Source organism: Castor canadensis, chromosome 6 (assembly GCF_047511655.1).
Source record: "Castor canadensis chromosome 6, mCasCan1.hap1v2, whole genome shotgun sequence".
Lineage (NCBI taxonomy): Eukaryota > Metazoa > Chordata > Mammalia > Rodentia > Castoridae > Castor > Castor canadensis.
This window is the reverse complement of record NC_133391.1, coordinates 39,008,256-39,030,307: the sequence shown is the minus strand read 5'-3', so window position 1 is coordinate 39,030,307 and position 22,052 is coordinate 39,008,256. Positions and strand designations below refer to the sequence as shown.

The following is a 22,052-nucleotide window of genomic DNA, read 5'->3' as shown; positions in this document are numbered from 1 at the left end:
CACACACATGCAAAATGATTTGCGTGCAAGGTTATTCATGCATTACTACTTATAATAAAAATTAAGAATAGATTAAATCTATTAATAGGGGACTGGGTAGTAACAGGATATTCTGCAATGGATACTATGTAACAGCAAATAGACAGGATGGTCTTTATGGGCTGATATAAAATGATCTCCAAGAAAAATTATTCAGTGAAAAAGCAGAGCACAGAACAGTGTGTATAGAAAGCTGGAAATAAATACACACAGACATGTGCTTCTATATATGAAAACATGTGTCTGGAGGGTATGTGTGAGACAGCACTGGCTGCCTCTAAAGGCGAAATTGGATGGCTAGGGCACAGAGTGAGGAAGACTCCCACAGAATGCTCTTTTGCACAGTTTGAATTGTAAATCCTGAGACATTTTATTTATTTAAGAAATGACTAAATACATGAAACACAAAACTTGGATTTGAGCTCAGGACCTTATTCTTACTAGGCAAGTGCTCTACTACCTGAGCCAAGAACCTACCCCTTTTTGGTTTAGTTTATTTTTCAGGTAGGATTGCATTTTTGTCCAGGGCCAGCTTCAGACTATGATCCTCCTACCTCTACCCCCTGCATTGCTGGGATTATAGCTGTGCATCACCATGCCCAGCTAAACATTTTTTATAAGTCATTGAATGGATTAAGAAATTATAATGAATGCTAAGCAACATTCTAGCTTCAGGAGAAAGTGAAGGATTCTATAATTTACATGGGAGAAACAAAGTCACCAAGCAAAGATACAACCATATCACTCTGATTATTACAAATGTCTATACTTCAAGTTGTGTAATGGTTTCCTTTAAACACTTTAGTGTTGAGAAAACAAAATAAAAAAATCCAAAGTATCAGCAGCAGATTCGAAGGTCTGAGTAGCTTCAATTTAAAACTTGCTAAACTTTATTTCCTAAGCACCAATATGAAGTTTTTATAAAAGACAATAAATTATTGTGTGTGCATTCAAGACAGATAAGGGCATGTGCTATGATCTTATCTCCTCATAAATAGGAAATGTCAAAAAATAAGATAAGCACATTTGACAAATATTCCAAATGACTAGTACCCTAATATATAGCTCCTAACTAAGCAAATTTATGTTACAAATTCAATTTGTAAAGAAGGGACTACTTAAACATTAATTTTTCAATAAAAAAAAACAGTCAAATTAGTCTGTAGTTTGAGAGAGAATGTTGTCTGTTACCATGTCCTCCTTTAACTGTTCTCTTTTGTGTAGACAGAAAGCTGCTAAAGAAAGATGCCATGAACTCTTCCCATAGCTTTAAAACATTTGCCAGTGTGGAACTTCCTTAGAATTAAAAATAGAACCACCTTATGACCTAGACATCCCACTTTGGGGTATATATCCAAAAGAAATGAAATCACTATTTCAAAAGATATCTTCACTTGATCATTATTTATAACATCCAAGATGGGAAAACAATCTAAATGTCTTCCGACAGATAAATAGATAAGGCAAATGTGTGTACACACACACACACATACACACACACACAATAAAATATTATATAGTCTTTAAAAAGAAAGTCCTATCATTTGTGACAACATGAATGGATTTAGAGGATTTTATGTTAAGTGAAATACAGAAAGATAATATAGTAATTCACATTTATCTGAGGTTTTACTTTCTGTTGGTTATTCATCAACAACTGTGGTCCAAAAATATTAATAGGAAATTCTAGAAATGAACAATTCTTAAGTTTTAAATTGCATGCCATTCTGAGTAAGGTGATGAAATCTCAGGCCATCCTATTTATGGCCCTCCCAGGACATGAGTCATCCCAGTGTGCTCACACTGTACTCACTACCTGTGTAGCAGTCATTTAGTTACCAGATTGTTACTGTACCACAGTGCTTGTGATTAAGTAGCACTTATTCTGCTTGATAACAGCCCCAACGCGCAAGAACAGTGATGCTAGCAATTTGGCTATGCCAGAGAGAAGCCATAAGTGCCTCCTTTAAGTGAAAAGGTGGGAGTTTGCCATAAGGAAAAAAATACACTGTATTCAGGGTTGAGTATTCTCTTTGGTTTCAGGCATTCACTTGGAACATCTCCCTTGGATAAGGGGAACTATATACTTGTAGGTTCTCACTTATATGTAGATTATAAAACATTAATCTCACAGGGTAGAATAGTATTTACCATGGACTGTGTAAGAGAAATGAGAAGATTTTGGTCAAAAGGTACATGGTTTCAGTTATGTGAGTTGAATAAGTTTTAGAGATGTAATACACAACAATATGATGTACAATATTCTACTCTATAATTGAAATTTGTGTTAGATCTTAAGTGTTCTCACCACAAAAAACAAAGAGGTAATCTTTGGTAACAAAGTGACAGATATATTGAACAGGTTGAGGTGATTATTTACAATGTCTGTGCACTGAGCCATCAAGTCATATACAATAAACATACAGCCCTTTTTACATTCTTCTAAGAAGAAGGAAATTCTGCTTTTCGACAGTTAAATTCTTTAACTGTCAAATATGTTTCAGTAAATTTTTAAGCATTTCCAGTGAATTTCCTAATAGCCGTAGTCGGAAAAGATGTTTTATTATGCAGAAACAGATAAAACAGTCATTCAAGGCTACTGTGATTTTTAAAAAGAATAACCAAAACCAGCTACTTAAATTCAACAACGGATGAGGGCTGTGTGCGAGCCTGTGTGAGGCCCTGGCTCTCGAGGAAGTGCATGTTAGTGTTGCCTCTACTCTTCAGACTGCAGCCCTCAGTAGTAATACTCCTGTCCATTTTAGAGATGCAGAACTTGGATCAAAGACTGGTTTAGCACTGAGTGCTTACTTCAACCATAATACTGAAATTTAAAAATAGTTTTCACTAAGGCTCTTGAAAAAACAAGTCCAAAAGAGAAAATGAACAACAGAAATTCAAGATTCTGGAAAACCTTAAATCTTGTTCTTAATTTCCTACGTGACATTAACGACCATCCTTACGCCATTAGCGCGGTTGGGGACGGAGCACAACAGTGAGTTTTAAAGACTTGAGTACGGACCGTGCGCTTCTTTCGACTTGCTGCTGCGCTGGGTTCTTGCGTAAAGCGCCACCTGCTGGACAACTTCCAGCTGCTCTTCAATTCGGGGGAAGTGGAAGTCGGTGCATTCTTGACAAACAGTGGCAAAATCTAAGGACCCAAAACATGACAAACTTCTAAATGTAACCATCAAATACTTGGTATTTACTTACAGAGAGATGGAAAATGAACTCCCAAGTATGATTTCTTGTGATTCACAGTGCTTTAAGTTAGGGCACGTAAGTTTGTTTTGACCAAAAACCTAACCTCTCAATCACCTGAGAGTAAACTACTAGTAGACAAGGAAATTTTAATACAATTCCAAGTCTCCTTTAAATAACAAATATTTTGATTATAATTTATCAACAAAAGTGCTACAAAATACAAAGGGGTTCTTCTATTTAGAGGATAAACATATTCTGTTCAAGTTTCTTCCAGAAACAGCTACACATTTCAATTTCAAAAATAACCATAAAATAGTGAAGTGTAATAATAGAAAAGGAAGAATTTTGCACAATACATTTAAGAGGTAGGTTCCTGAGAGAGGACAGAGATAGAGAAAAGAAAGAGGGGAGGAGAAGACAGAGAGAGAAAGAAAAAGAAGAAAAAGAGGAGGAGGAGAACAAGCAGGAGAAGGAAGAGGGAGAGGAGAGGGGAGAGGGGCGCAATATGAATGAACTAAAACTCATTCAGCCAGGATCAGTTTCTGAATTGAAACATACATTTAAAGCTTGACTATGCTTTTTGTTTTATACAATAGAATTTTAAGAAAAATGAAATACTCTATCAGTGTTAAAAGTATGAGATGAATCTAAAATGGCTAGAATTAGGCAAGTTTGTTGTTCAGTCCACTTGAATATTGGGGTGATTTAAAAAATGTACACTTTTTCCATAATTGCTTTCTTTATAAGAATGATATTACGAGGAGAAATAAATGAAATAAACATGCATGATGTCACCTTACCTCTTTTAATACCACTATATGAATTAATTCGATTATCTACTAGTAAAACAAGGCCACAGAGAGACGTGGAATAAAGTGACAGTGCTGTCTGGAGCCGATGGAGTTTCACACCACTTCGATGGTTCCTTTTATGCTTACAGAAGTCCAGCATATCTGCTCTCAGCAATCTCAAGTTATGCATGGTCTTCAACTGGGCTCCTGGGTAGGCAACAGTCCCAGAAACATACTCAGATATGACAAAGTACAGTATAACAGGGTACAGACCAATGTGGCAAGAATCCTAATAAATAATCTGTGTCCACATAATAAGTAAGATGAGCCTTGCAACTTCCCTTTCCAATAACTATTATAACTGAATCTTTTTATCTATAAAAATAACATAAGACAGAAAGTCAACAAACTATAGGCTTTTTTGGAACGAGACATAATTTGAAATTAAAAGTAACAGACACACTCAACTCACATGCTAGGGATTTTTCTCTTATAGGACAGGAAAAGTTTCAGAAGTTATAATAACTTATTACCATAAAAAAAACAACATACTTACCTAAGTGAATGGTAAAACTTTCTTCTAACTTTCTCTGCTCCTCATAAATTCTTCCAATTGCTTCTACAGATTCTCTGAACTGACTTGGCTGAACTTTAATTTCCTCGCTGAAATTAATAAAATCAATGATTGACTTTCTTTGCAAATTTGTCAAAATTTTTTATTAAAGGAAAACATGCTTTATAATGAAATGAGCACAAACTGAACAGCTGAAAGCAGTGCTTAATTTACCCCTAAATGTACCCTTAATCCATGGTGACAAGTAAGACCATAAGCACCAACAGGTTCTAAAATCCCCACATGGTCTTCATTTCCTCACAGAAGGCAAGGCAGATTATGCTCTTCAATCATTACAATATCACTTAACATTACCATTTAATATTTCCTAGTGGCTTAAGAAAATGATTACATGAAGCGATTAACATTACCTTAGGAGCCACTTTACATAATATAAAAATACTAGAGCTAATTATAGACCAAATTTGAAAATAGGTGGTGATGGCAACAAAAATTAGAAATTAAAAAGTCAAATAACAAATAATACAAAAACTGAAGGTCATTTTGATGTACACACATCCTCTATTTTTTACCATTTCCTTGTTTATCTTTTTACCTCCAACATTTTACTCCCACTAAATGACCTCTCCCTTTACTCCGCTCTTTATCATTTAGTGAGAAGGTTTTACAGAGAAGCTCTGAGTGCACAACTGTTCTATTCAAATTTCATGGTGTGCTAGAGATGATAAAAGTCTCTAAACAGTCATCCACTCTACTGTGTAGAGTTGTTTGATTAATCCAAAACACCTCATTAGTCTCACTGACTGACTTCATTAGCAAATATGGTAAATTTCAACTTAAAATTTACATTAACAAGACATTCTTATCTCAGGATATAGAAAATCACGAGAGAGTGTTGTTCCCACTATAAGAAGAAAAAGTCAGATAATTTACAAAATCATAATTTTTTGTGTAGTCCATCAGAGATTTGGGATAAAAAAGCAACCAAGGTAATGGAATCCAAAATGTGACATGCCCCTCGAAGGAGAGAGAAGACACAAGAAAAGCTCATTTCTGTCAGACTATGAAAAATATTGCAGTCATACAAGGAAGTACACAAGAATCAGCTAAAACTTAAAGGCCAAGTATGGGCTAGCATGTTAATTCAGGAGCCATAGGCTCACGCCCTTGCAAACTCTCCTATTGGTCTCCACTAAGTGCTTCCAAGGAAAGACTGTGTGTAGGAGGTAAGAAAGTCCCTTCAGGAGCATAAACAGAAATGCTCAGTATGCCCTATACACAAGGCCCAGATACACATGGCTTGTCCCAGAGTAGAGCTGGACAAAGACAACAGGGCTGGACAATAATTGGACAAAATGACCTGTGTGACCCACAACTATGAATCTAACACCAAGAAACAATCTGTTGCTGTGAGGTAGAGCAACAGCATAGCCAATCTACTCAGAGGCACAGGCATGCAAAGACTGCTGAAAGCTGAGAATGGAGCAGAGTGCAGAGAAAAACCCTTTCAAACCCCAAGTTCTAGCCCAAGCACAAAGTAGTATCAGACTACTACTTTAGAAAATGAAGCTTGTTGTGTACTGAAGATACTGATAGACACAACACAAATCAAAGTCCTCCTGCTGCTGATAAGATGTGTGTAAATGTTCACATTAATGGCCTTGGATATTTCTGGACATAGTTACTATTTACCCAAATATTTTGTTCTAATATCTACAATTTGAAGAAGAAAAAAGATGGAGGAAGAGAAGGAAGGAGGAAGGATAAGGAAGAAGGGGAAAGGAGGAGGAAGGAGAAGGAAAAGGAAAAGGAGGATCAGCAGCAGGAGGAAATGGCACTCTGAAAAGCAAGGAAATGAAAAACAACCCCTCCCTGCCAAAAATCCACAGTCAAGAAATAAAACAATCAACAGAAATAGACTTGGAAGTGATCTGGAATTGGTACTGAGGAAAGAGACTTTCAAATTACTATGATAAAATATGTTAAAAGATCTAGTGGGAAGACAGAAACAAATGGAAATACTGGAAGTAATAATATGATATCATATTGATGATCACAGATCAACTCATTTTATAATGCCACCATTACCCTGGTAACAAAACCAAATGAACATATTGAAAGAAAACTATACATAGCATTGTAGTATGTGTGTGTGTGTGTTGGTGTATATATGTCATAGATATGAAATAATACATGATGACCTGTGTGTAAGACCTAAAACGATAAAAATTCTAGAAGAAAACACAGGAGAAAGCCTTTACCATCTTGAGTTAGGCAAAGATATTTTAGATAAGATGTAAACTATTTAAAATTGATACATTAACAGAACACAGAGCTCCCAATTTTGTTGCAAACATAAAACTACCTGAAAATCTAAAGTATTTTTAAAAATAAGTTATAATTACTAAAATGAAAAATATTGCTTTTTAAAAAACACTTATTAAGAAAATGACAAAAGAAGTCACAGAGGAGAAAATATTTGTAAAACATATTTCATAATAGATTTAAATTCAGAATATATAAAAACTTTTCACAATTCAATAATAAAAGACACAAATGCGAAACATAGCTGGAAAATTAGCACATGAAAAATGTTCAACAGTATTGTCCATAGGAAAATGCAAAGAAAATGTATGATGATGAGATGCAACTTTAAATTCGATTTGAATGGCCAAGCAGCAATACGAACTGTTGATGGAGATATGGAGCACTTGGAACTCCCATACATTGGTGGTGGGAATGCAGAATTGCATAGTCACTGTAGAAAACCATCTGGAAGTGTTTAAGAAGTTAAATGTACACTTGCCATATGACCCCAATTTCACTACTAGGTATTTATCCAAGAGAAAGAAAAACGTGTTTATACAAAGAGCTCAACATGAACACTAGCTTTATTTATAATTGCCAAAATCTAGAAATAACCATCACCAAGTAAGTGGATAAACAAACTGATGACAATACTGAGCAATGAAAAGGAAGAACCACTAAATACCTAGAAAAATAGGAATGAGCCTGAAAGTACCAACAAGTGAAAGAAGCAAGATATAAACTTCTACATACAGTTCGATTCCACTTACATGACTTTCTGAAGAAAATCAAAACAATAGTGACAGAAATCAGATGAGTGTGGGAGGGGCACTGTGAGGAGAAAGAGGAGCCAACCATGAAGGAGTAAAAGGGAAAGGCTGTATATTGACTGCAGCAATGACATCATGACTGAGTTTGTCTCCTAGAAAAACAAGAACAAGCCAAATCCAAAGCCAACAGAAGGAGAGAGATAATAAAAATAAGGGCCAAAATCAACAAAATAGAGACCAAAAAGAACTGTACAAAGAAATCAATGAAACAAAAAGTTACTTCTTTGAAAAGATAATATTAATATACCCCTAGCAAACCTCTGACTAAAACGAGGAGGGAAAAGTCCCAAATTAATAAAATTGGAAAAAAAAAGGAGAAATCACAACAAACACCAGTGAAATCTGGGAAATCATAAGGGATTACTATATTCAAATAAATTGGAAAATCTAGAAGAAGTGGATAAATTTCTAGATACATATGATGAACTAAAAGTGAAATAAGAGGATATAGATCACCTAATTAGATCTATAATAAGCAATGAAATTGAAGCAGCAATGAAGAGTCTCCTAAAAAAGAAAAGTCCAGAACTTGATGGATTCTCTGCTGAATTCTAGCAGACCTTTAAAGAAGAACTAATACCAATTCTCCTCAAACTTTTCCATGAAATAGAAAGGGAAGGAACCCTGCCTAACTCATTCTCTGAAGTATTATACTCATGCTAAAAACCAGACAAGGAAACAACAACAACAAAAAAAAATAAAGAAGAATGGTGGAGGGTATGAATTTGACTAAGATATATAGTAAATACTTTTGTAAGTGTCACTGTATAACCCCAGTACTATGTTAAGAAAAAGTGACTGAGGTTGTGAAAATTTGTTAAATTTTATACCGTTAAAACATGAATTTTACTTCATGTAGTTATTCTCAATAGACCTAACTTTTTCAGGTGTTGAAAACAGGCTTCTGCTGCTGAAGAAGATCTCTATCAGGAAGGAAAGCAAGCTAACAAAGTCACAGAGAAACGTTTTTCCCAGGAATATTAGGCTTTTAAAGGTAGCAGCCAGTAGAGGCTAATATTCACAAAATGGAATTGATCCTACGGATTGAATTTCTGAAACCACAGCAGAAGTGAGGGATAACTTCTTAAATCAGAAGTTTCCAAATTTTTTTTATCTACAATACACAGTATATATTTTACAGTTTGGCTCAATATACACATTCATTTACAGAAAGTGCCATGCATAATACATTCTGATTTTTCATATTCTGTTCTATTTCATTGTTATTTTAAAACAAGCTGGTTGGAGAATAAAGGATCTAGAATGGTCCCCAAAAGACTGCAACAAGGAATTTGAGGAAAATTAAGGCAAATGAAAAGTTACAATATAGAAAGAAATAGATAGATAAAAGCTGCTATAGGGAGCTGGGCATGGTGGCGTATGTCTGTGATCCCAACACGTGGGAGGCTGAGGCAGGAGAATTGCATGTTTGAAGCTAGTCTGGGCTGAACAGTGAAACCCTGTCTCAAAAAAAAAAGAGGTGATATAGGTATCACATAAAGAGTTTAACAATAATTCACCCATCTGTCCATCCATCCCATAAATATTTTCTGAGCATGTTACGTGCCAATGTCAAGAGCTAAAACTTGGCAAAGAAGATGGGTATACAGTAATGTTTAAAAAAAAGAAAAGAAAAGCAGATATAATTCTTGCCTTTGAGGCAAGACTAGTGAAGACACTGACATTATATAAATAAAATGCTGTTTTTGAATGTTTATAGAATATAGTAGCATATTTTGGAAGCAGGTTGACTATATCATACTAGGCATCTTTTTTTAAATCTTTTTAATGAGTGTTAGGCATTTAACTGAGTGCACTGAGCAGAAAACAATTTAAAGAAATAAACTATAGTAGTGCTTAGGTATTTAGGAGAATGCATCTGAAAGATTTATAAAGTTCTAGTACTACTAGAATCAGTCACCACTCTCCCAGCCCCAAATAATCCACATCCAGCCTAATCACAGGAGGTGCTAAAAGAAACATAAAATTATCTTGAATTATCATTGGCAACTTCAATATATGTACAAGTAACCCAGTTCAGTTTTGCAGTAAGTCATCCTAACAAAGGACTGGTATGTGAGCAAGAACAATACATGGTCAGTACCTGAGTGAACTGTTGTTGGGGTTCTTTAGGTCTTCATGAAGTTTTATCACCCATTCCTGGTACTCTTGCTTTTGGATGGCCGTTGATTGTTTCAACTCATTTGACCATTTATTCTCTAAGTCCTAAAAGTGACAATGTGCCAACTGGTTAATTGTTTTACAAAAAATAAATGAGTATAAAAAATGTAAGTGCATACCTGAAAGTTGCTGTATCTCACTTACTTGCTGGGATTCAAAGTGCTGAGCAGCCAATGAGTTCACATCTTGGTCCGTGAGTGATTTTCCCAGCTCCTGCATCACTTTTTCCATCTCCATGCCTTGTCTAAAGTGCAAATCACACACATTCATCACACTTGCAAGTATATGACACTCAGAGTCACTGGACAATCTCCTCTGAGTGAAAGTAACATTTTTATTTTATAGAAATATGTCCAGGAATGGAAACTATCATACCTAGAAAGCACTCTGAATCTTTAGAAATGCAGATGTGAAATAATGTTGATAATGTCTTAGAATATCAATGTCACTTGTGTAGCTCAATTTTAATCTCAACTTAATGAGTAAATGAAAGTGGTCAAGATCCAAGTGATATGTCAATTACTACAGCTAATGTTCAATAGTTCAGACCCCTTTTCATCTGCAAATTTCCTCAAAGACTCTGAAACTCTAGCTTTAATAGATTTTGTACTACTTTATTATATCCACAGGCTGCCAACTGAGTTCCAAAAGTCACAAAACCATCTTAAAAGAGGAATGTGAAATATATTGTGAAGGTGTATTATAGTCACACATTTTTTACTTATTGAAAGAAATAATGGGCAGAAACTAAGAACAATTTTCGCTATAAGAAAAATTAATCACTTCTGTTAGAAGAATAGCCAACATTACCCCTGGAGGAAAATCATAGTGATCTGGGGCCATGGGGGAAAACTGTACCTATCTGAGGCCATGGAGGAGCCTCCTGCAGAGCTAGAAACACCCTGTTTCTTGAGTGAGTGATGGTTATGAGGGTGAACATACTTTGTGAAAATTTACTGAACTGTGCCCACGGTATGTTGCCTTTTCTGTATGTGTAATTTATTTTTGGCAGTACTGGAATTTTGAACTCAGGGTATTATGTTTACTTGCTAGGTAGGCACTATAACACTTAAGTCATGCCCTCAGCCTTGTTTGCTTTATGTATTTTTTGAAAAGGGTCTCACTTGTATGCCCAGGCTGATATGGGCCACAATCCTCCTATTTATGCCACCATGCCCAGCTTTTTATTGGTTGAGATGGGGTTGCATCAACTTTTTGCCTGGGATACCCTTGAACTGTGATCCTCCCAATCTCTGCCTTCTGAGTAGCTAGGATTACAGGCATAAGCCACCATGCCTGGTCATTCTGTATATATATTTTATATAGAGAGCATATTTTAATAAATATACTCATTTAAAAATTTCAAATTAAAAACTACCTTCTAATACAAATGTATATAAAAAGTTTGTTCTAGGCAGGCACCAGTGGCTCACACCTGTAATCTTAGCTACTTGGGAACATTGCTGTTCCGGCCAGCCCAGGCATATGGTTCATGGAACCCATCACCAAAATAGCCAGAGCAAAATGGACTGGAGGTGTGGCACAAGTAGTAGAGTGCCTGCTTTGCGAGTGTTAACCCTTGATTGCAAACCCTAGTCCCACAGAAAAAGTCTGTTCTAAAATACATTTTGAATAAACTAAAAGCAAAATATAAACTTAAGAGCTTTACTATCAATCTAGTTAATTTCTCTTAAAAGTGAATTTATATTTCTTCATAACAATTGATTAGGATACTTACGTATGTGATCAATCAGTCATTCATGCAAGTTATACATATATACCTTTCTCTTTTTTTTTTTTGCAGTGCTATGATTGAAGCTAGGGTCTCACCAATACTAGGCAAGCAGTCTACCACTGAGTACTAACCCCAATTCCACACATATAGATATACAGATATAACTATAGATATAGGTATCTATATCTACATCTATATATCTTCTGGTATTAAATATTCATTATCATTTAATCCCTACTTAGTTCTAATGCATGTGACCTCATGAACTTTTTAATAACTATTTAATAACTATTTAATAATAGTCAGGTGAAGACTATACTTGCAAGAGAGATTTTTATTTAGAAACAGAAATGATTGCTGAACATTTGTAAATACAAACTTAGATATAAATTTGTAATGTTTCACAAGTGTTCTCTCTAGTGGATAAAAAGTATCATTGCCATTTTTAGGATGAACAATTAAATTTTATTTTAAACGCTTACGTTAAATCAAAATAAAAACTGATATGCCTAAAACACCTCAGAAAACTTGGATATAAAGGAAGGGTAGGGGAAATCTAGATCATTGCAATTTTTTAAAAGTTTAAAAAAGAAATCTAATGTAGAATATGGCTTGCTAAAAAAAAAGAAGCAAAGTTCTTATAAAGAAAAAAAACAAATAAAAATTCACCAATTAAATTTCATTACCACTTCTTTCTCTTTTTTCCAGTATTGGGGCTTGGATTCAGGGCCTCTCACTTAGAAGGCAGGCACTCTACCACTTGAGCCATTCCACCAGCCACCATTTATTTCATGTGTCCAAAATGTGACACAATATATTTTTTTTGTGATTCAGATGAAAGGAAATTTTGTTATATTTCAGATTAAATACTAAATATAGATTGGCTCAGAATACCAGGCGTGACATCTCTGCAACCTGCACATTATCTTAAAGACACCTAAAGAAAAAGATCATTACAACTGCAGGGAGGGCGTTCTGAGAAACTATCTTCTTAAAGGTGTAAAATGGCATTAAAGTGAAAGAAGAAACAAGAAAACGTGTCACTTCTGTTCATGGATAAGTGAAGTCAGCATCAAAATTTTGGGTGAGCCTCCAAAACGGAAGTGAATTTCAACTCATGTAAGTCATACTGCTCACTTTTCCAAACTGTACCTTCAGTCCCATGCAGAAAGGGAGGAATTGCCTGGTCAACAAACCCAAATTGATAAAGTGACAAATGAAAATAAATGGTCTAGAGGAGTACAAGTGTTAAGAAAATTTGTAAATCTATGCAAGATAAGGAAAATGCCAACCTGGTACCCAGAAGAGACCATCCCTCAGAATCAATGATTCTCAATTGAAATCAATGATTTCAATTTTTCTTAACAATGATAATCCTATTAATGAAAGATTAGTCTCATCCCACTCGTCAATGTTTTCCAATGGGGAGCCAATGAGAGACAGGAGCAAACTAACACATCATTTTAAATTTATGTCTTTGAGATTATTATATAAGTCACAAAAAATAAAAGTGATTTGGTTCTAACATGCTTTCATAACCAAACGTATCTCACATCAATAACATTAAATTTTTACCTTACTGGCACACACACCCAAAGTTGCAAATAAATGTTTTTAAAGTAATAAATGCTATTAGAGCTTGCTAAATTTAGGCAGATTATCTAGGAGGAATGTGTTCTGAATTAATATCAAAAGTTGTAGATATATAAGGAAGCAGTCTGCAAATGTACACCATACTAAAGCAGCAGCTTTTTACCCACTCTGAAAAATGACGATCCATGAAGGCACCATAAAGTCACAGCTTGCACTCTGTTGTAAGTAACCCACAAAGGATGGATACAGAGCTGACTACAATCTCTTGGAACAATACCAGTGTTAGGGTTTTCTTCCTGATATAAATAAGCTTATAAAATGAACTGAAAGAAAGCACAGACTTAGAGCAGGGCAATAAAGAGGAAGTTTTGACTAGGGAGACAGTAAGGAATCATGGTTAATAGCTTTGGAGTTAGATTTCTTGGATTAAAATTCCAAGTTGTCTTTGGACAAGTTACTTAATTTATTAAAGCAAAAGTTTTCTCATCTTCAAAATGGAAACAATAGAAGGGTGTGGTAAGTATCAAAGAAGACAGGGAATCCAGAGCACTTTCATTGTGCCTGGAGCAAAGCAAACCTTCAGCAGAGGCAATCTGTTCCTCTTATCAGAAATGAGAAGTACATGAGACTGGCATGATTTACTTAATCACTTGCAGTTAATCACTTGAGAAGTTCTACAAACCTATGAGGACTCTCCCAATTGAAATTACATATTTAAACATACAAGAAAACTAATTTCTGACATTAAAGATTTTTCTATATTCTACTTTAATTTAAAAATGAAAACAAGTTGTCCTGCAGACCATCACATTTGGCAATGTAACATTTAATTATGGTGATGCAAGAAATGTGAAATACCTCTCTCGTAATTTTTTCAGCTCCACATCTCTCTGACCAATCAGCTCTGAGATACTAACAAAGTAATTATGTTCCAGGTTTAGGAGCGTCTCAGAGGCAGGTGAGTGGATCAGGCCATGGTACACATCTGCGAAGTCGCCATCCCAGCTGGGCTCTTCAGGCCTTGCGTGTTCTAGAGTGGTCTGCAAGATGATACACAGTCTTACATGCAAGATGATACACAGTCATGATGCAGTGTTTCTACTTAACACACTACTAGAAACATATGGTTCCGTGTTTGTACACCAGACAAGGACAAAATACCCTGTAGTTATCTGTGTGCAGATATGTTATATAGGATTATCTGAACAGAGAAAAGAATGTGGAGAGATATACATTAAGTTGTTATTGTAAGTTACCTGGGGGCAGGGATGAGGTAATAATTAGAGAAAGGGATAGAAGTGTTTACAATTGAAAAACAGAAAAAAAAAGTCAGGTGTGGTGGTACAAGCCTGTAATCCCAGCACTCAGTAGGCTGAGGCAGGAGGACTGTGAGTTCAAAGAGCCTAAACTACCACAGCCAAACTGTCTGAACCCAACCCCCACCCATACACATACACATGAAAGTATGCTATAATCCTGTTTCCCTTAAATAACACATGTACCTTCGTGAAGTGAGTGAAAAATTAAACAAAGATTTTGATGGTTTTATCACCATATATTTTTAAGATATGTTTGAAAAAAAAACTAAATTCTTCCCTTTTCTTATCAATAATATTAAAATGGGAATGTAAGATATGACTTAAGAGTACTGACTTATCTTCAAATAAATGAATAAATTACAAAATGGAGTTTCTTGAACTCAGCCACCAATTACCAGTAAACTTTTCTGGGTCACTTATCCTTCAGTTGAATGGCACAGCAAGAAGGGGAAGCTTCAGAGAACTAGCTGATCTCCTCGATGCCTCTGAAACCTCTGAAGTGTGTTCTGAGAACCACTCTACATCTTTCAACTGCTCTGGGAATTATAGCCATCCCACGTGACTCAATCTCTGTTCAAAATTCACTTCAGGCTTAGGCCGAGATGGTGTTGAAGGAGCCAGTGCAAGGTCACATAGATCCGACTGATAACAACTAACACCAGATGTATGCAACTCCACTACTAGACCCTCTGCCTACAATGAACTGCACCACTGATTTTAAACCCAGCCTAGCAGAAGCCTTATGCACTCACCAGAGTCTTCCCTTTACCTAACATAAACCATGCCCTCAGAAATATAAGAGGAACTGCAGAGAGAAAACTATTCAATATCCAGACTGTTGTATCTCCACCTCCACCTTCAGGAACAAACCCTGACTTCTTTGAGGTTCAAACCATTTGGCACCACTTATCTTTCTTACTCATCATTATCTAACAACCCACCTGTCACTCAGCCTCATTGATTTAGAGCTTTGACACCAAGTTCACAGTCTTTCTTTTGGCCCCAAATCCTGTTAACCTCAGTCACTTGGATGTCCACGTGGACAACCCATCCAATGCCCTACCTTCTTACTTCCCTAAACTCCACATCTTTAATGAGTTCCCCACACTACCTCAGCCATCCTTTCAATATCTTTATCGCCCATTTTGATAAAGTTGTAGTCCTCAGGGTTGTGCACCTGAGAGATGGTGAAACCTTTAAGAAGTGGAACATAATAGGAGTTCCTCAAAGGGGATTATGAAACCCACCTCCCTTTTTCTTTCATTTCTTTTGCTTCCTGGCCAGGTGAGCAGTTTTGCTCCAGCACACACTCCCACCATGATGTGCTGCCTCATCACAGGCCCAAAGCACTAGGGCCAATCAATCACGGGCTGGAACCTCTTCAACTGTAAGCGCAGATAAACCTTTTCTCTTTATAGTTGGCTATCTCAGGTATTTGTTATAGCAATAGGAAGCTGACTAACATGGTATCCTCACCAGGAATATCTTTTTTAGGGGGTAATAGGGTTTGAATTCAGGGTCTCACACTTGCTAGGTAGGTGCTTAGCAAGGGCTGAGCCACTCTGCCAGCCCTTTTTTTGTGTTGGGCATTTTCAAGATAAGGTCTCTAAACTATTTTCCTAGGGCTGGCTTCAAATCTTGATCCTCCTGATCTCTGTCTCCCATGTAGGTAGGATTACATGTGTGAGTCACTGGCACCCAGCTTCACCAAGAATATCTGAACCTTTAAAATTAAAACATTCTAATCTCTGACTATAACCTCCAACTAAGATTTCTCAATTACTATTTCTTTAACCTCATCAGGACCTCCACTTTGTAAGTTTTCCTTCTTTCTCATTTTTATCAGACATCAGCTCCCACCTGCTTCACTTCTTCCTCTATGCAGCTTACATTCCACAGTCCAGCATTCAACCACGGTGTTGTCAATATTCATAGCTCCATTGACTGATGTTCTCTTTCTTACCCATCTAACAAAGCCCTCATATTATTCTTTGCCATGCCTTCAGTCAGGATGTACAGAACCGTGGCAGAAACATCACACTCTAAAACTCATGGTGTTGAAGTGGTGGTACTCTAGCCTTCCCATTCAGTGAGGCTTCACAATCCTATCATTTATTCCCTGGCCAACTTTTACATTGCCTCCCACCTCATATAAACAAATGATCTGTAGTTCCTATTTCTCAGATAAAGTTGAAACAATTAGAAGAGAATATCTTACCTTCCTGCTACCAAGTTAGTGAACTTTTCTGAATTTATATTCCATCTTTCCTGCTTCCCTTCTGCAATAATGTAAGAAGTATCTCTACTCCTACTTGAGTTCTGGATTCTATTCCTTCTATCTTCAACTAACGCTAAAACAAAGAAAAACCCAACAACACATGACCCTGTGTTCTCATTTATCAAGTGCCTCATGCTTCTCCTCTACATCATCAGCTTTATGGAGTTATTTAGACTCATTCTTCCCACTTCCATATACTCCCCTTGCCTTTTTTTGTTGTTGTTGTTGGGACTAGGGTTTGAACCCAGGGCTTTGTTCTTGCAAAGCAGGCAATCTACTGCTGAGTCACACCTCTAGTCCATTTTCTTCTGGTTATTTTGGAGATGGGGTCTTGCAAACTATTTGCCTGGGCTGGTCTTGTACCATCATGCCCCCATCTCAGCATCCCAAGTAGCTAGGATTATACGGGTAAGCCACTGGTGCCTGGCTCCACACTTCTTTTTTTTCCAGCCAGGGTCTTGATGCATTTACTGTTCTTAGTAACAATACATTGTTCTTGTAGCCGGTAGAAATTTGGTTACTTCTCCTGCCAATCCATTGAAACTGATTTTGCTAAGGACAAGGTTACTTAATAAAACCAATAGATACTTCTGAGTCTTCTCTGCTTCTTACACTCAATGGCATCTGGCATTCTATTACAGTTTAATTGATGGAGTTCTTTCGAGTAAATAAAATAATAATGTATGTTACATTGTAGCATACAATATACATGGAACAGAGTATATTATTTAAAATAATAATGTATGTTACATTGTAGCATACAATATACATGGAACAGAGTATATTATTTAAACAGAAAAATGATGATGTTACATAACTGTGTTAACAACAAAGAAAGTAAGTGAAAAGATGAAAATAAACCAAAGTGTAAAATGAACTGCTCATTGTAAGAACATGTGTAAATGCCACAATGTGTCCCCACCCATCACAACAATAAAGGAAAAAAAAAAAAGATAATGAACTGCTACTGCTGGTTTAGGTTTGCCAGGTAAAATTTAAGACATCCAGTTAAATCAGAATTTCAGATAAATGTCAAATAATTTTTCAGTATAAATATGCTCTAATTCCTATGCAGCATAGTTATATTAAAAATTATTAATTTATCTGAAATTCTAACTTCACTGGATGCCCTATATTTTTATTTACTAATTCTGCAGACCTCATGCTGACTATAAAAGTACCCTCTTGTTTCTACAGTTACCCTTCCAAAGGGGTTCCATAAAACACATTTGTTCTCATGTGCTCATCTTTATATTGGAAGGAAGAATAGATGCAACAACATATACTGTACATTATTGGTATGCAGGGGGAAAAAAGGATTTTATGCATTTTCAGCATGACCTTAGTAATTAACAAATCCTGGTCAAAGTTTGGAATATCCTTGAAATGTACAATCTGACCTATTTTCTTACCTCAGCATAAGCTTTGGCCCAAGTGCTTGCCAGCTGATGTAAGTCTACTTCCCCTGATTTCACAGCATCCAAGGATGCCTCAGCTTCTCTGTCATAATCTCGGAGAGATTCTTCTTCTATAAACTGGCTCAGAGCTTCTTTTAAGTCTGTAAGAGGGACAGCAGAACTCAGAATAGGGAAAATTTTACCTGGGTATTCTATAATGAAGTTTATTTTATCAAGCTAATACTCTTAATAGAATTCTTCAATTAAAATAAAACCATTTGTGTGTGTGTGTGTGTGTGTGTGTGTGTGTGTGACTGGGGTTTGAACTCAGGGCTTCACACTTGCAAAGCAGGCACTCTGGCACTTGAGCCACACCTCCAGGCCATCTTGTTCTGGTTATTTTTGGAGATGGGATCTCACAGACTATTTGCGCAGGCTGGTCTCTAATGATAGAAACTATAGGAAAGAAAAGTACTATTGATTTGAAAAATTAGTCCTCACCGTGTTCTATAAAGCATGGCAAGCTGTGCAGCAGCATCAGACGTCCATGCAGATGACTGGCGTTCTCTTGAACAGGAAACAGGAGGGGCACCCTCAGTTCTAAGCACTCACTTCCTACTTTGAATTTATACACAAATTCCCTTTCTTTGTTGCAGAATCTTTCTCGGTTTTTCTTCATATTTCTATGGAACTAACAAAAAAAAGCAGAAAGTTATAAGTCCATAAAAAAACACAAGGCTTTGTTATTGCTGCACCATGTCTAAAAAAGCATTCCACCAGTTAGAGATTTTATTTGGGTGACTCTGAACCAATTATTCTAGTTTTGTCCAAGTATTTGTCTCTGCACTTTAGTCTTCATGATGAAAGTGAAGTCTTCCTTCTTCTACTCCTTTTTTAAAAAATCAAAACACTATTAAGTGTATGCTCACAAAATACTTTGTATTCCTAAGTATTGCTCTCAATGCTAGGGAAGGAACAGGGAGAGATAAGCAAAAAGGATTCTTAGGAAGAGATGCATAAGGGGACAGATACAGAGGTTAGGAAAGAGTTGGTGAGAACAAAGTTAAAGAAACAGATCAGGGATCAAAACAAGTGTTGACCATGGAGATCAGAGAGGCTGTGGTCACGAGATCTGATGAGAAGGGTAAGAGAATGTTAGAAAGATCTCCATGTGGAAAGCAGATCTACAGAAAAATAGAAAGTACAGGATGACTATCTAAGGCAAACTGGACATGATTTTTTTTTGGCTTTTTGAGAAAGGGTGTAACTATATAGTTCAAGCTGGCCTGGAACTTGCTATGTAGTCCAGGTTGGCATTTGAACTCACAATCCTCCTACCTCAGGCTCCTGAGTGCTGGGATCATAGGTATATGACACCATGACTGGCCAAACTGGAGAGTAATTGGAAAGAAGAAAATCTAGTTAAAGGGAGTAAGAATCAATACCAATTAAGGATTAATTTATCAGCTTGGTTACAGGGGACTCCATGTTGGCTTTCCCTTATCAAATCAGTTTTTATTTCTTGAGGTGCTGGGGATAAAACCTAGGGCCTTGTATATGATAGGCAAATACTTTACCCTGAGTTACACCCCCAGCCCTCAATTTAGTTTTAATACCATTCTCTGCACTCTCTACACTGATGTCATAGTAATCTTCCTAAAAAATAGGATACACTTAGCTTCACACTGCTCATCTGCTTAAGACCTTTCTATGACAGTCCATTGCTCTTTAGATAAAATTCAAATTCCTTAACACAGTTTACATCTCTAGACTCCAACATACAAATTTACAAATTTAATATCTGGCCACACTGTACACCTGTCAATATCAAACTTCTCCTTCCACTGTTAACCTTTCTGAATGACTTTTCCTTTTCCTAGAACATTTTTACTGGTCATAGTTTTCTTGGAGAACAACTATTTACTCCTCAGGTCTCAATGTAGATAGCCCCCAGGAGGCCTGCCCCAACTCCCTCAAAGTGCATTATGTACTAACTACAGGCTCCTATACTATCAGGTTTGTCAGACATATAGCAGCTATCATGCTCTAGTTCTTATTCTCACTGGAACAGTTTACTTCAAGTAGAAGGATTTCTGTTTTGTTGAATTAATTCCATGTGTCAGGAAAGATCAGAGAGTATAATGACAAAAGTTAATAAATAGTGGTTGAGTTGTATGATGTTTTTACTCTTTGGTGCTCATTGGAAAAAATAAAAACAACAAATAATCATTCATATTGTGCTTTATAAAAAAGCTATCTGCCTGAAAGTAGAACAGTGATTACTAGGGCTGGGATGGATGATGGGGCATGTGGAAAGGTGGATGTATATAGTCAGCATGTGATGTATACATGTATGCAAATATCACCATGAATCTCATTAACATACATTTATAAAAGAGAGGTCACTGAAATATAAAAATAACACAAAGGACTTTCTGTGGGGTAGGAGGCTGATGACTTGAATTACCTGGACTACATTTTCAAATATGTATGTAGGCTATGCACAAAACTTTTAGTCCACCTCAGTCTAATGCAAAGAGATGGAGGACTTATGTTTTTCTCACAGAATTGGTTAACTAACATTCATCTGATAGAAAGTCGTACAATTTTAGAAAGCTGGCAACAACTACCAAAACCACAAGAAGACCTGTTCTATGATGCATAAATTCTACTCCTGAATATGTATCTAACTACACACACGTTCACTAAAAATCACACAGAAGAATGATCATACAAGTTTTGCTCATAGGAGCCACAAACTGGAACGAAACCAAAATCCTTATCAATAGGAAAACAGCAACTTTGAGGTTTACTTATTTCATGAAATACTACACAGCAATAAGACAATAAAAGCAAAATGAATCTCACATGTCAAACAAAGGAGGTACACATAAAAGAGTACATACTATATGCTTTTACTTCTATGAAATTCAAGAACTGGCAAAATTAATTGGTGGTCACAGAATCAGAACAGTATTTACCCCTGGGGTGTGGATTATTAATTTTGAATGAGTCTGAAGGAGCCTTGGTGGGGGGGCTGGAAAATATATTGTCATGAGGGTGGTAAATTCATCAAGCTGTTCACTTGAAATACTTTTTCACACTTTACTGAATGTATTCCCTAATTTAAAAACAAAACAGAGTGAGAGAGTTAGTGAAAAAGAAGGAAAAGAAAAGGGAGAAGGGAAGGGAAGAGGGAGAAGGGAAGGGTGGAGGGAGAGAAAACTTTCCTGAACTGAAGTAATTAAAAAAAATAGCAGTTTTGCTTGTTGGGAATGTGAAGAAAAGATGAAGCAACATGTGAAAATACATTTTTAGAAGAACTAAGATAAAAAAATTACTAAAAATGTATGATTCTGCTACATGAAAAATACATGTGGTGAAAAAGAAATGACTTACATTAGAAAGCTTCTTGTGGGTCAATACTGAGTGCCAGGTAATGTGGAGAATCCAGAGCTTTGCACAGTCAGGAAGCTCTGACCTTCGGCAATGCAGGAGAGAATCAGATGACACAAAAAGAGACATTCCCCTGAGTGTGTGTGGTATCATCATCTCTATTTTGATTAAACAGCTGAAGTGTTTTCTTAGTTCCAGTGGAGCATCTACCCCCATCCCTCCACGTTTTAAATTTCCTTCGCTTAAAATATCCCCACTATCTCCTTCCAAAACTTCTCCTTCATGGCATACAAGACTCTCCATGATCTAAACCCTGTTTACATCTCCATCTTCATCACTATCACTCCTCAGACTGTGAGAGCTATAGACAAACTATAGCCCCTAACGTGATGCATGCAAACCAAATCG

General features: G+C 36.3%; 1 protein-coding gene across 3 annotated transcripts in view; it reads right to left on the bottom strand.

Annotated features, from left to right (window-relative positions):
• Positions 1–22,052, bottom strand: part of Ferry3 (FERRY endosomal RAB5 effector complex subunit 3) — a 36,590-nt gene that overhangs the window by 13,726 nt on the left and 812 nt on the right. Inside the window, exons 2-10 of one of the 3 annotated variants that reach the window (XM_020180603.2) lie at positions 21,648–21,729; positions 18,750–18,939; positions 18,264–18,409; positions 14,113–14,294; positions 10,071–10,170; positions 9,850–9,971; positions 4,591–4,697; positions 4,044–4,241; positions 3,062–3,190 (exon numbers count right to left, since the gene is read on the bottom strand). In XM_020180603.2, the coding sequence (XP_020036192.2) occupies positions 3,062–3,190; positions 4,044–4,241; positions 4,591–4,697; positions 9,850–9,971; positions 10,071–10,170; positions 14,113–14,294; positions 18,264–18,409; positions 18,750–18,927 (1,162 nt within the window). In that variant the 5' untranslated portion in view covers positions 18,928–18,939; positions 21,648–21,729. The remainder of the gene's footprint in view (positions 1–3,061; positions 3,191–4,043; positions 4,242–4,590; positions 4,698–9,849; positions 9,972–10,070; positions 10,171–14,112; positions 14,295–18,263; positions 18,410–18,749; positions 18,940–21,647; positions 21,730–22,052) is intronic. The other 2 variants (XM_074076243.1, XM_020180602.2) reach the window with 2 other exon arrangements.